The following is a 14,492-nucleotide window of genomic DNA, read 5'->3' as shown; positions in this document are numbered from 1 at the left end:
CAGAAAGGACTTAACCTTTAACAAAAAGTATGGTTTTTATACTGCCGTCATCAAAATTGTCACTGGGATTAATCGGTTTGGAATTATTTCAGAAGGTTTTCATAAGCTCCGCCATAAGGTATGCTATTCAACATCTGAATAAAAATCAAGTATATGCGTTCCTGGGAGCTTTTTTGTCTTAAAATTTTGCATATCTAAAATGATGCTAATCAAAGATATTTTGATTGTGACCTATCTTGTTGAACTTTCTGCTAAATAATGGTAGCTAGCTATATCATTTAAGCAGATATAAATACAACAACACTAGAAGTTTTGGTAAATAAGTTAACCATCAAAACAAAACACATTTTCCACAAAAAAACAACCTAGCTAACTTTGTATGGATGCCACTATATATTATGTATATAAGCCACATGTTATCAAACAATCCAGTTTACATTTTTTTACAAAAACATGTGACAATTAATCAGAAGCTGAAAATATGAAATACGAAATATAAAAAGACCAAAACTTGAGCTAGCTAAAAGTTCTAAGTATAAAATTAGCTAGCTACAGTTTAGAGTCTTTAACGTATTCCCATTGGCAACTGTTGTTAGTTTCCTTAAAAAGTTTCATGTTTTATAAATTAACACTATATATTGCCTCTAAAATATCATCAAGATCTTTTAACAAAAGTCGAATCCTCCATATTTACAAAATTGGTGCCCTTATATTCCGGCCACCCAAGTTTTTTAAAGTACATTTTCATTACAGCCAGGAATGGCCGATTACCTAGACTATTCTTTTTTGTGTGACTATAAATCAGGCTACTCTTGTGCAAAGGTGTTTGACTTTAACTCAATTTTGTAACACAGTCGTTATTTATAATTATGTAGGATAGATTTAAATGAATGTTCGGAAACAGGAAATAATCTTATCTGGCAGGACCCTCGACGCGGAGAGATAGAGGGAAATGGTTAGGCTATTAAAAAACATCTATGGCATAAAGCTAGGGGCGCTTTTTTAAAAGTATAAGGGAATGTCCGTTAAACATTTGATCATGCTTGCTTTCAAATTTGCTTCTCTTTAACTGCTAGAACATTATCAGAATCATAGTTTTAATGTATCCTAACTCAGGCATGTCACTTTAATATCATGAAAGTTTGATGTCACCAATGTTAGTTTTAGAGATAGAGAAATGTATGTTCTGGCGCAACGCACATCTTGCACACGCGCACGCGCACAGCCAACCACAACAAATCCTGACTATCCAGTAAGTCCCTATCATACTGTTATTATCCATGAAGTTCAAGGTAAAGTCCCTATGATGCAGTGTTTAGTCATGTAGTTTAAAATCAATGCGGCAAATGAGTAAAAAAAGTTCTAGCGCACCTAGAGGTAAATTCCTCTGCATACTGTTAATAATCAATCAACGCATGCGCAGTAGCTGCGCTATGAAATCCTCCCGACAATATGATTTCCATACAATAAAGAGAATGAATACGCACACCGTGAAACAATTACGTGATATTGCGAAAAGCCGTGGGTTAACCGGTTACTACAGGCTACGCAAGGCTGAATTGGTATCTTTGCTTTGAGGATCAGCCACAGACGCCACCGAGGAGGGTTATACAACCAGTCAGACCAATAACACCAGAGGCTATGTACCTCTTCGAGAGATAGGAACTGTCAAAAAATCGTTCGGTTGTAGGGGATAAAATCCGAAAATGGCACAACTGGCTATTACCTCCATCCGAGATGGACCTCTTCGAAAGACAGGAACTGTCAAAAAATCGTTCGGTTGTAAGGGATAAGATGCGGGGATGGTACAACTGGTTAGTGGACACTGTTCCAAAGCCTATAAAAGAGGGGGTCAAGAGATCATACGCGGCTTTCAAGCGTAAGGTGATGAATCTCTAAAATAGTGCGAGTAACATCATCACGAGACCTACGCTTTATGACGAAGTGGAAAAAGAGGAATTTTAGACTTTTTGCCATCCAGATGACCGATTGTTTAAATACTTGTATTGGCACATAATTTTACTATCATGATTCACTGTATATTGACCTGATATAAATTTGAGACCTTTTTTATGAACTATTGAATTTGAAATATTTGCACCTCAATATGTTCATACTCCTGGCCTAATATGATACATATCCTAGAGATATTGAGTATACATAATCTTTGAGTTGTGGGTATTTTCTATTAAGATACCTGCCACAGCCTTGCCGCTCCCTGGCCTTGCCAGTGCTGACCGTTCCTTTGCCTACTCTTCCTATGCCTTTTCTGGTGCCTGCCTACTATGCTTTTGCCTGTGCCTCCGATGCCTTGCTGATTCCTCTTTCTGTTTCCTTGCCTGCCTTTGCCGTGCCCTTTCCTTGCCGTGCTTAATGCCTTTGCCTTGGCAACCTCTCCGCAACACTTTCTATATTGATTTACAGACTCGAACATATAGATATATCTAGAAATTTTATCTTCTCCAGCCCTTGCTCATTACGGCGTTCCATACCGCGCAGGTCTGGGCGCTAGCGAAGCGCTTTGTAGGGACAAATTTTTGGCTTGTTTTCATTTTTCTCGATGGCCCAAATAATTTTCATGGTCAGTTTTTCACAACTATTCTGGTTAGTGCTGCAAAAATAGGCAGAAATGCAAAATCCTGCCTGATGTTTCTTCAACAAATATTTTACTTTAACTGACGTTTTGCTTTTTAATAACACGTTTAAATGGTGTTGCTAACCCTCTTTGTGGTATATTGACATGGGTAAGATGTTGGAATCGAAGAAAACTTAAATTACTGACTTTTATAGAGAGGCAAGAGAGGACATATTGTTGATGTTGGTTTTAGGGGTTAGCTTCCTGTTGCAAGCTACATATACCATACATTTTGTGTTGTGAGGAATAAAGTAATGGTTAAAAAGGAACACTATTCTATCATTATCAGTGCACTTTGGCCAGAAGAAATAAAAATTACAGCTAGCTATAGAAAGACTTAAAGGAAGTTTTTTTACAGTAAGCTATAGCTTAGCAAGCTAGCTATATATGGACCTGCAAGTTGACATGGATTAACGTGGAAAAGCATTTAATAAAGGATTTTATTTGCAAAGTATAGCTAACTAGTTATATAAAAAAGCACAGATGAAATCGATTGAAAATAAAATACACACTTCAATGATATAATGACTGGCTTTGACTTTTCGTTAGAAATTATTGTATATAAATATTACATAACTACCTAGGAAGGGATATATATAATAGCATGTTACACTGTATTACTGTGTTCTTAATTTTGGTAAAATGCAGGAATAAATTTAGGCAAGGTCCACTTGTACAATTTTGTTATAGCATAGTAATTTTGGAAGAGGGTGCCGATAAGCCACAAACGCCCGCATATATAAGGGCGAGTTCGGGCGACTTTTCAAATTAAATTAGCGGTTGTCGCCCGGAAACCGCCCGGAAACCGCCCGGAAACCGCCCGCACTTTCCCGAACTCGCCCGGAACATTCCCGAAATGCAATTCCTTGTAACATACCATGCGGACGATAGTTGGAAGAAGCCGCTTGAAGATAAAGGAGTTATAAATTTATATGTTTATCAAGTGAATCTTATTTTAAACTATCAAAAACAGTTCTTTTAAGAACTTCGCTATCACATAGTAAGTTTATTTTAATTTTTATAGTTTCTTGAATCATTAGTGTCTGTTTTTCTTTTCTTTTTCGGGCATTGTTTGGGTCTATTCGGGGGTTTTCAGGCAAATACTTGATTTTTTTTCAAAACGCCGAACTCACCCGAAAACGCCCGCACTTTTTACGGCGTATGCGGCTTATCGGCACCCTCGTTAATTTTGGTACATTGACATAAGAAAAAATTGGCAACCAAAAATATTTGACGAAAACAGTTAGCTAAAGTCACTAATTATTTTAACCACAGTATATTATTTTATTTTAATTTTCACAGCGGTTACGGTAAAGGGTCTCTTTAAGAGACAAGAAGGGTCGATAAGGCTCTTTAAGAGACAAGAAGGGTCTCTTTAAGAGACAAGAGAGGAGTTGAACGTCCTCCACCATACCTTAGTTTAAAGGGGCGATTGTGGAAGTCCCATGAAATGCCACATAGTGATGGTGTCACTTTAAAAAACACCCAATCCGGTCTGTGAACGGTTGGCGCTAAGAAAGGCATCCAGCTGTAAAACAATGCCAAAACTCTTTAATAATGACCATAAGAATAGTTGATCAGACAAACTGCGTAAACGGGGCTGGAACTCTAAGGAGTAAAGGTGTCGCGCACGGTAGGACAGATGTCAGGTGGGAGCATCGTCAGATCGTTACCCAGCTATCACATCACAGGGTTGATAACACTAGGTTGAGGATGGCTAGTGTAAATGTTGGTACTCTGAGAGGCAGAGCAGGTGAAGTAGTTGAAATGTTAGAACGTAGATCTGTTGATATGTGTTGTGTTCAGGAAGTCAGGTGGAAAGGAGTTTCAGTGAGATTTGTGGAAGGTAGGAGGGCAAGGTATAAGCTTTTTTGGATTGGTAATAGTGATGGATATGGAGGAGTTGGCATATTCGTTGCAGAGAAGTGGGTAGAAAAAGTAATAGATGTTATGCGTGTTAATAGTCGTATTATAGTGATAAAGTTTTTGATAGGTAATAGGATTGTCACTTTTCTGTCAGTTTATGCTCCACAGTGTGGACTCAGTGAGGAAGATAAAGATAAGTTTTATGATGAGTTAATAGCAGCCACATCAACGTTTGGAGACACTGAACCTGTGATGGTAGGCGGCGACTTTAATGGTCATGTTGGGAAGTCATCTGAAGGTAATAGAGGTGTGCATGGAGGCTATGGATTTGGGAGCAGAAATAAGGAAGGGGAGAGATTGCTTGAGTTTGGAATGGCAACGGACATGGTGATTTGCAACACATCATTCAGTAAAAGACAGAGTAGGCTGATAACATATGAGTCAGGTGGTTGTAAGACACAGATAGATTGCTTCCTGGTTAGAAAGTCAGACAAGAAAGTGGTGAAGGACGTGAAGGTTATATCGGGGGAAGAGTGTGTTTCCCAGCATAGGTTGCTGGTTTGTGATATTATCTTGAAGAGTGTTAAAGAAGCCAAGGGAAAGTACAGGCCCCGTCGTAAAGTCTGGAAGCTGAAGGAAGAGGTTGTAGCAAGACAATTTAGTGCAAAAGTTCAGCAGTTAGCCCACAATGGTCAATGTGATAGTGACAATGTTGAAAGTACTTGGACTACTTTGAAGAATTGTCTTATAGAACCTTCTGATGTTACCTGTGGGTGGACGAAAGGAACAGCTAGACATAGACAGACCTGGTGGTGGAATAATAAGGTTGACCAGTGTATAAAGGAAAAGAGGAAACTTTGAAAAGAGTGGAAGTCAGGTGGTAGTAAAAATATTTACTTAGAAGCTAAGCGTCGTGCTCATACAGCAGTGTATAAGGCAAAATCAGAAGCAGAGAGAAACAGATTTGCAGATGTGTTAAGAAGGGAAGACCAGCGCCATGAGGTATTCAAGATAGCAAAGCAAATGAAGAAGACTAACCAAGATGTTGTGGGTGAGAAGTGTATACGTAATGATGAAGGTGTTTTGGCTAGCACAGAGGAGGAGAAAAGGGTAGCTTGGAAGAATTATTATCAGGGGTTGCTTAACACTGAGTTTGATTGGGATGAGGATATTTTGTCTGATGATAATGTTGTAGAAGGGCCAGCTATGCAGATCAAGACAGAATGGGTAGTGGAGGCTATTAGGAAATTGAAAATTTGCAAAGCTGCAGGATTATCAGGTATTGTTGCAGAGATGGTAATAGCATCTGAATTTATTGGAGTTGAGCTTATTACAAGTCTTGCTAACCAGATTATAAAGGATGGTGCTATTCCGACTGAGTGGCAGTCGAGTGTAATAGTGAATTGTTTCAAGGGCAAGGGTAATGCATTAGAAAGGGTTAACTATAGAGGTTTGAAGTTGGTTGATTAAGTAATGAAAGTTATTGAAAGAGTGATTGATAAGTTACTTAGAGAAAGGATTGATATAGATAAGATGCAATTTGGTTTTGTTCCAGGGCGTGGCACTCAGATGCAATATTTTTACTCACACAGCTTCAGGAAAAGTATTTAGGAAAGAGAAAGAATCTCTATTTTGCCTTTGTAGATTTAGAGAAAGCTTTTGATAGAGTGCCGCGTAAAGTTATTTGGTGGCCTATGAGAAAATTAGGTGTGGATGAGTGGCTAGTTACGATGGTACAGTCTATGTACAGCAATGCTAGAAGTCGTGTCAAGATTAGCGATTCACTTAGTTATGAATTTAGTGTAAATGTTGGGGTACATCAGGGTTCTGTACTTAGTCCTTTGTTGTTTGTTCTAGTCTTAGAAGCGCTGTCGATGGAGTTCAGAACAGGTTGTCCATGGGAGTTATTGTATGCAGATGATTTGGATCTCATAGCAGAGTCGATGGAAGAATTATTTGAAAAGTTTGAGAAGTGGAAGAAAGGACTAGAAGAGAAAGGGCTAAAGGTAAACACAGAAAAGTGTAAAGTCATGATTAGTAGCATTGCAGCCAAGTGTGACCTTGTAGTTGGAAAGTGGCCTTGTGGAGTTTGCAGGAAAGGGGTTGGTAGTAACTCAATTTTTTGTCAAACTTGCAAGCATTGGGTACATAAGAAGTGAAGTAGTATTAGTGGAAGGTTAAGAGCTGACATTCAGCTTTAATGATATACAACAGTGGCTCGTTAGAGATAGTCGAGAACTTTTGTTACTTAGGTGATATGTTGGGCAGTGAAGGTGGTGTTGGAAGAAGTGTTACTTGCAGGATAGGTTCTGCTTAGAAAAAGTTCAGAGAGTTACTTCCTTTGTTGACTAGCAGAGTCCTGTCAATTGAGGTAAAAGGTAGGTTGTATGAGGCCTGTGTAAGAAGTGTTATGTTGTACGGTAGTGAGACATGGGCAGTGAAGCAAGAAGATCTTGACCGTTTAGAAAGGAATGATATGAGAATGGTTAGGTGGATGTGTAACACCAGTCTGAGAGACAGAAAGAGTTCAGATGAGCTAAGAAGCAGGCTAAGTCTCCGTAGAATTAAAGATGTTATCCAGATAAGAAGATTGAATTGGCTGGGGCACTTGGAAAGAATGGAGGAGGATAATTGGGTAAGAAAGTGTAGAGACTTGATAGTTCCTGGGGCAAAGCCCAGAGGCAGACCGGGAAAGACTTGGCAGGAGGTTATAAGGACAGACTTGATACAGAGGAAGTTGAGTTTAGATCTAACACAGTCTAGATCAGATTGGAAGAGGGTCATCAATATACCCCGTCCAACCCATGCTAGCATGGAAAACGGACGTTAAGCCAAAAATAATGGTCGAAACTTTTGTACTTTACAGATTATTCCAAAAAATTATTTCAATGCAAAATTGAGGCGTAGCAATTTTTAAGGCAAAGTTGGTGTTCCAACTGCACTGTTTGATGTTTTTTGAAGTTGAGTGATATTAGAAATGAGTTTTTATGATCCTATTTTTAGCATCTTGGCACTTGACCACCTATATATCGATTACTCTATGAATAAGGCTACGATATATATGAGTGACCCAGTGTGACCCTTAGCTAACAAAAACTATGAGACAGATACAGCCAGCTTTTTGACAATTTTTAATTTGGTTTATAAAAAATGTAGGTAGCTTCGCCCCTGGTTAGTTAAATAAAGTTTCCTAGCAAACATAAATAAAGAAATTTTGGAATTGTTTTTTAATATTATAGCTAGCTAGGTATCTTTTTAATGGGCATGAAACTATTAGTTTAGAAAAAAAAACCCATTGTTTTCTTTACTTGTGTTTAATGTGCTACATTATTTTTGGTGTACTAGTAGCTATATAAATCTTGAATGACATGCTAACAATTCCTCTTTGATCAGCACTGTGATATTTTTAAGACAATATTAAAACTTGTGGTGGAACTAGCTACCAAAATAAGGTTTCTTTCTCTTTTGACTGCCAACTTTCATGATAAGTGTACCCCACAACTTGAAGCAATTAAATTAATAACCAAGTTTAGGTCTTGAACTTTCATAACATGCAATTTAATGTCAATACTGAGTATCCTCCCTTTAAATAATTGTAAAATCAATATATCGCACCAGTTTAAAAGGTGAAAATACAAAGGAAAAAGTGAATAATTCTCTGCGTATATACTGCATGTTTTTCTTAGCTCTGCGGGGGATATAAAAATTTGTCCCGCGCTTCGCTAGTGCCCAGACCTGCGCGGTATGAAGCTCCGTAATGTTTTCATCTAGAATGAGTCTTGGTGAAATATTTCTTTGTAATATAAAAAAATATTGAACCAGGGAGCAAAGTGCGCTGGTCTGTTCATGGCGCAAAACGCGTTTGCCGGATTTTTAATATGTGCCGGGGATATACGGAATGTAAACATTTTAACCGGTTCGACGCCCCTTTAAGAACTACAAATTTTTGTATACTGCATGGCTCGCTGTACGCTGGAGAGCATATTTCAATAGATTTTTGGTCACCAGCCAAGAGTACCGTTTTATGAAACCCTGTGTGAGAAAAAAAAACAGAATAAAATTTATACAAATAAAGGTTTTTCACAACAAAAATAAGATAAAAAACAACATATTTACTTTTGAAGATTTGTTATCAAGGTCATAAAACAGCAAAGAAATAAGAACTTGATAAAAATTGTACAACTAACCTGATAAATTTATTGCGACTCACTTGTAAAGAGATTTCCATGCTGAATTGAATATGAAACTTTGAAGCCGTAGCTAGCATGTGTGGTGTTCGTACAAAGTTTTTTTGTCAGCTGGAGAAAGAAAACGCATGATGTTTTTTATTAAAGCTTTGCTTTTAGTTAAGTTGGATAAAGAATATTGCTGTGCCTGGCACTACGAATTTTCGAATTAAAAGCAGATGTGAAGTGGAATAAGCTGCTCTTTCTAAATCAACGATTTCAGCTTAAAAGAATGGTTTACTTTACAAGACCTCGAAAAAGACTATTTTCTGGTGAACTTTGTTTACCGATGAATGGTGTTTAGGTAGAAGTAGATTTTGTAATGTTTCTCATGTGTTTTTAGCTAGTTAGAATGCAGATAAATTGTGCAGAAAAACTTTCGTACTATTTTTGAACTAGTAAGATAAAAAATCACTGAGCTATAAAATTTTTGTTAGTTATATAAAAAACGGAAAATGGCTTATTCACATAAAAAATGTAATTTATACTTTATAAAATATAATTTTATGCTGTCTTGTATAAATTTTATTCTGTTTTTTTTTCTCACACAGGGTTTCATAAAACGGTACTCTTGGCTGGTGACCAAAAATCTATTGAAATATGCTCTCCAGCGTACAGCGAGCCATGCAGTATACAAAAATTTGTAGTTCTTAAAGGGGCGTCGAACCGGTTAAAATGTTTACATTCCGTATATCCCCGGCACATATTAAAAATCCGGCAAACGCGTTTTGCGCCATGAACAGACCAGCGCACTTTGCTCCCTGGTTCAATATTTTTTTATATTACAAAGAAATATTTCACCAAGACTCATTCTAGATGAAAACATTACGGAGCTTCATACCGCGCAGGTCTGGGCACTAGCGAAGCGCGGGACAAATTTTTATATCCCCCGCAGAGCTAAGAAAAACATGCAGTATATACGCAGAGAATTATTCACTTTTTCCTTTGTATTTTCACCTTTTAAACTGGTGCGATATATTGATTTTACAATTATTTAAAGGGAGGATACTCAGTATTGACATTAAATTGCATGTTATGAAAGTTCAAGACCTAAACTTGGTTATTAATTTAATTGCTTCAAGTTGTGGGGTACACTTATCATGAAAGTTGGCAGTCAAAAGAGAAAGAAACCTTATTTTGGTAGCTAGTTCCACCACAAGTTTTAATATTGTCTTAAAAATATCACAGTGCTGATCAAAGAGGAATTGTTAGCATGTCATTCAAGATTTATATAGCTACTAGTACACCAAAAATAATGTAGCACATTAAACACAAGTAAAGAAAACAATGGGTTTTTTTTTCTAAACTAATAGTTTCATGCCCATTAAAAAGATACCTAGCTAGCTATAATATTAAAAAACAATTCCAAAATTTCTTTATTTATGTTTGCTAGGAAACTTTATTTAACTAACCAGGGGCGAAGCTACCTACATTTTTTATAAACCAAATTAAAAATTGTCAAAAAGCTGGCTGTATCTGTCTCATAGTTTTTGTTAGCTAAGGGTCACACTGGGTCACTCATATATATCGTAGCCTTATTCATAGAGTAATCGATATATAGGTGGTCAAGTGCCAAGATGCTAAAAATAGGATCATAAAAACTCATTTCTAATATCACTCAACTTCAAAAAACATCAAACAGTGCAGTTGGAACACCAACTTTGCCTTAAAAATTGCTACGCCTCAATTTTGCATTGAAATAATTTTTTGGAATAATCTGTAAAGTACAAAAGTTTCGACCATTATTTTTGGCTTAACGTCCGTTTTCCATGCTAGCATGGGTTGGACGGGGTATATTGATGACCCTCTTCCAATCTGATCTAGACTGTGTTAGATCTAAACTCAACTTCCTCTGTATCAAGTCTGTCCTTATAACCTCCTGCCAAGTCTTTCCCGGTCTGCCTCTGGGCTTTGCCCCAGGAACTATCAAGTCTCTACACTTTCTTACCCAATTATCCTCCTCCATTCTTTCCAAGTGCCCCAGCCAATTCAATCTTCTTATCTGGATAACATCTTTAATTCTACGGAGACTTAGCCTGCTTCTTAGCTCATCTGAACTCTTTCTGTCTCTCAGACTGGTGTTACACATCCACCTAACCATTCTCATATCATTCCTTTCTAAACGGTCAAGATCTTCTTGCTTCACTGCCCATGTCTCACTACCGTACAACATAACACTTCTTACACAGGCCTCATACAACCTACCTTTTACCTCAATTGACAGGACTCTGCTAGTCAACAAAGGAAGTAACTCTCTGAACTTTTTCTAAGCAGAACCTATCCTGCAAGTAACACTTCTTCCAACACCACCTTCACTGCCCAACATATCACCTAAGTAACAAAAGTTCTCGACTATCTCTAACGAGCCACTGTTGTATATCATTAAAGCTGAATGTCAGCTCTTAACCTTCCACTAATACTACTTCACTTCTTATGTACCCAATGCTTGCAAGTTTGACAAAAAATTGAGTTACTACCAACCCCTTTCCTGCAAACTCCACAAGGCCACTTTCCAACTACAAGGTCACACTTGGCTGCAATGCTACTAATCATGACTTTACACTTTTCTGTGTTTACCTTTAGCCCTTTCTCTTCTAGTCCTTTCTTCCACTTCTCAAACTTTTCAAATAATTCTTCCATCGACTCTGCTATGAGATCCAAATCATCTGCATACAATAACTCCCATGGACAATCTGTTCTGAACTCCATCGACAGCGCTTCTAAGACTAGAACAAACAACAAAGGACTAAGTACAGAACCCTGATGTACCCCAACATTTACACTAAATTCATAACTAAGTGAATCGCTAATCTTGACACGACTTCTAGCATTGCTGTACATAGACTGTACCATCGTAACTAGCCACTCATCCACACCTAATTTTCTCATAGGCCACCAAATAACTTTACGCGGCACTCTATCAAAAGCTTTCTCTAAATCTACAAAGGCAAAATAGAGATTCTTTCTCTTTCCTAAATACTTTTCCTGAAGCTGTGTGAGTAAAAATATTGCATCTGAGTGCCACGCCCTGGAACAAAACCAAATTGCATCTTATCTATATCAATCCTTTCTCTAAGTAACTTATCAATCACTCTTTCAATAACTTTCATTACTTGATCAACCAACTTCAAACCTCTATAGTTAACCCTTTCTAATGCATTACCCTTGCCCTTGAAACAATTCACTATTACACTCGACTGCCACTCAGTCGGAATAGCACCATCCTTTATAATCTGGTTAGCAAGACTTGTAATAAGCTCAACTCCAATAAATTCAGATGCTTTTACCATCTCTGCAACAATACCTGATAATCCTGCAGCTTTGCAAATTTTCAATTTCCTAATAGCCTCCACTACCCATTCTGTCTTGATCTGCATAGCTGGTCCTTCTACAACATCATCATCAGACAAAATATCCTCATCCCAATCAAACTCAGTGTTAAGCAACCCCTGATAATAATTCTTCCAAGCTACCCTTTTCTCCTCCTCTGTGCTAGCCAAAACACCATCATTACGTATACACTTTTCACCCACAACATCTTGGTTAGTCTTCTTCATTTGCTTTGCTATCTTGAATACCTCATGGCGCTGGTCTTCCCTTCTTAACACATCTGCAAATCTGTTTCTCTCTGCTTCTGATTTTGCCTTATACACTGCTGTATGAGCACGACGCTTAGATTCTAAGTAAATATTTTTACTACCACCTGACTTCCACTCTTTTCAAAGTTTCCTCTTTTCCTTTATACACTGGTCAACCTTATTATTCCACCACCAGGTCTGTCTATGTCTAGCTGTTCCTTTCGTCCACCCACAGGTAACATCAGAAGGTTCTAGAAGACAATTCTTCAAAGTAGTCCAAGTACTTTCAACATTGTCACTATCACATTGACCATTGTGGGCTAACTGCTGAACTTTTGCACTAAATTGTCTTGCTACAACCTCTTCCTTCAGCTTCCAGACTTTACGACGGGGCCTGTACTTTCCCTTGGCTTCTTTAACACTCTTCAAGATAATATCACAAACCAGCAACCTATGCTGGGAAACACACTCTTCCCCCGATATAACCTTCACGTCCTTCACCACTTTCTTGTCTGACTTTCTAACCAGGAAGCAATCTATCTGTGTCTTACAACCACCTGACTCATATGTTATCAGCCTACTCTGTCTTTTACTGAATGATGTGTTGCAAATCACCATGTCCGTTGCCATTCCAAACTCAAGCAATCACTCCCCTTCCTTATTTCTGCTCCCAAATCCATAGCCTCCATGCACACCTCTATTACCTTCAGATGACTTCCCAACATGACCATTAAAGTCGCCGCCTACCATCACAGGTTCAGTGTCTCCAAACGTTGATGTGGCTGCTATTAACTCATCATAAAACTTATCTTTATCTTCCTCACTGAGTCCACACTGTGGAGCATAAACTGACAGAAAAGTGACAATCCTATTACCTATCAAAAACTTTATCACTATAATACGACTATTAACACGCATAACATCTATTACTTTTTCTACCCACTTCTCTGCAACGAATATGCCAACTCCTCCATATCCATCACTATTACCAATCCAAAAAAGCTTATACCTTGCCCTCCTACCTTCCACAAATCTCACTGAAACTCCTTTCCACCTGACTTCCTGAACACAACACATATCAACAGATCTACGTTCTAACATTTCAACTACTTCACCTGCTCTGCCTCTCAGAGTACCAACATTTACACTAGCCATCCTCAACCTAGTGTTATCAACCCTGTGATGTGATAGCTGGGTAACGATCTGACGATGCTCCCACCTGACATCTGTCCTACCGTGCGCGACACCTTTACTCCTTAGAGTTCCAGCCCCGTTTACGCAGTTTGTCTGATCAACTATTCTTATGGTCATTATTAAAGAGTTTTGGCATTGTTTTACAGCTGGATGCCTTTCTTAGCGCCAACCGTTCACAGACCGGATTGGGTGTTTTTTAAAGTGACACCATCACTATGTGGCATTTCATGGGACTTCCACAATCGCCCCTTTAAACTAAGGTATGGTGGAGGACGTTCAACTCCTCTCTTGTCTCTTAAAGAGACCGTTCTTGTCTCTTAAAGAGCCTTATCGACCCTTCTTGTCTCTTAAAGAGACCCTTCACCCTAACCGCTGTGAAAATTAAAATAAAATAATATACTGTGGTTAAAATAATTAGTGACTTTAGCTAACTGTTTTCGTCAAATATTTTTGGTTGCCAATTTTTTCTTATGTCAATGTACCAAAATTAACGAGGGTGCCGATAAGCCGCATACGCCGTAAAAAGTGCGGGCGTTTTCGGGTGAGTTCGGTGTTTTGAAAAAAAATCAAGTATTTGCCTGAAAACCCCCGAATAGACCCAAACAATGCCCGAAAAAGAAAAGAAAAACAGCCACTAATGAATCAAAAAACTATAAAAACTAAAATAAACTTACTATGTGATAGCGAAGTTCTTAAAAGAACTGTTTTTGATAGTTTAAAATAAGATTCACTTGATAAACATATAAACTTATAACGCCTTTATCTTCAAGCGGCTTCTTCCAACTATCGTCCGCATGGTATGTTACAAGGAATTGCATTTCGGGAATGTTCCGGGCGAGTTCGGGAAAGTGCGGGCGGTTTCCGGGCGGTTTCCGGGCGACAACCGCTAATTTAATTCGAAAAGTCGCCCGAACTCGCCCTTATATATGCGGGCGTTTGCGGCTTATCGGCACCCTCTTCCAAAATTACTATGCTATCACAAAATTGTACAAG

General features: G+C 38.2%; 2 protein-coding genes across 4 annotated transcripts; one reads left to right on the top strand and one right to left on the bottom strand.

Moving 5' to 3' along the window:
- The first annotated feature begins 3,990 nt into the window (after nucleotides 1–3,990).
- LOC130662733 (craniofacial development protein 2-like) lies at nucleotides 3,991–13,319 on the top strand. 3 transcript variants are annotated; one of them, XM_057461651.1, is made up of 2 exons: nucleotides 3,991–5,017; nucleotides 12,736–13,319. In XM_057461651.1, exons 1-2 carry the CDS (start codon nucleotides 4,193–4,195, stop codon nucleotides 12,985–12,987), a joined length of 1,077 nt encoding a protein of 358 aa, XP_057317634.1. In that variant the 5' UTR covers nucleotides 3,991–4,192; the 3' UTR covers nucleotides 12,988–13,319. The 3 variants fall into 3 exon arrangements, with proteins under 3 accessions (XP_057317634.1, XP_057317635.1, XP_057317636.1); XM_057461652.1 differs by having other exon boundaries at nucleotides 3,997–5,204; nucleotides 12,561–12,881; XM_057461653.1 differs by having other exon boundaries at nucleotides 3,998–5,143; nucleotides 12,554–12,881.
- LOC130662734 (uncharacterized) lies at nucleotides 4,569–13,752 on the bottom strand. Its single transcript, XM_057461654.1, has 2 exons — nucleotides 13,078–13,752; nucleotides 4,569–4,748 (listed from the first exon to the last, which is right to left on the bottom strand). Exons 1-2 carry the CDS (start codon nucleotides 13,614–13,616, stop codon nucleotides 4,727–4,729), a joined length of 561 nt encoding a protein of 186 aa, XP_057317637.1. The 5' UTR covers nucleotides 13,617–13,752; the 3' UTR covers nucleotides 4,569–4,726.
- Between the last annotated feature and the right edge of the window lie 740 nt (nucleotides 13,753–14,492).

The sequence above is a fragment of the Hydractinia symbiolongicarpus genome, chromosome 10 (genome assembly GCF_029227915.1).
Source record: "Hydractinia symbiolongicarpus strain clone_291-10 chromosome 10, HSymV2.1, whole genome shotgun sequence".
Taxonomy (NCBI): Eukaryota; Metazoa; Cnidaria; class Hydrozoa; order Anthoathecata; family Hydractiniidae; genus Hydractinia; species Hydractinia symbiolongicarpus.
Note: the sequence above shows the minus strand (reverse complement) of the source record. Positions and strands in the feature narration are given on the sequence as shown.

Bases quoted from the DNA above. Each gene is read 5' to 3' on its own strand.
- LOC130662733 (XM_057461651.1), top strand. From the start codon at position 4,193: ATGACCATAAGAATAGTTGATCAGACAAACTGCGTAAACGGGGCTGGA. The intron at 5,018-12,735 runs GTTATATCGGGG...ACACTCTTCAAG, and splicing joins AAGTGGTGAAGGACGTGAAG to ATAATATCACAAACCAGCAA.
- LOC130662734 (XM_057461654.1), bottom strand. From the start codon at position 13,616: ATGACCATAAGAATAGTTGATCAGACAAACTGCGTAAACGGGGCTGGA. The intron at 4,749-13,077 runs GTTTGGAGACAC...CTACCATCACAG, and splicing joins TTAATAGCAGCCACATCAAC to GTTCAGTGTCTCCAAACGTT.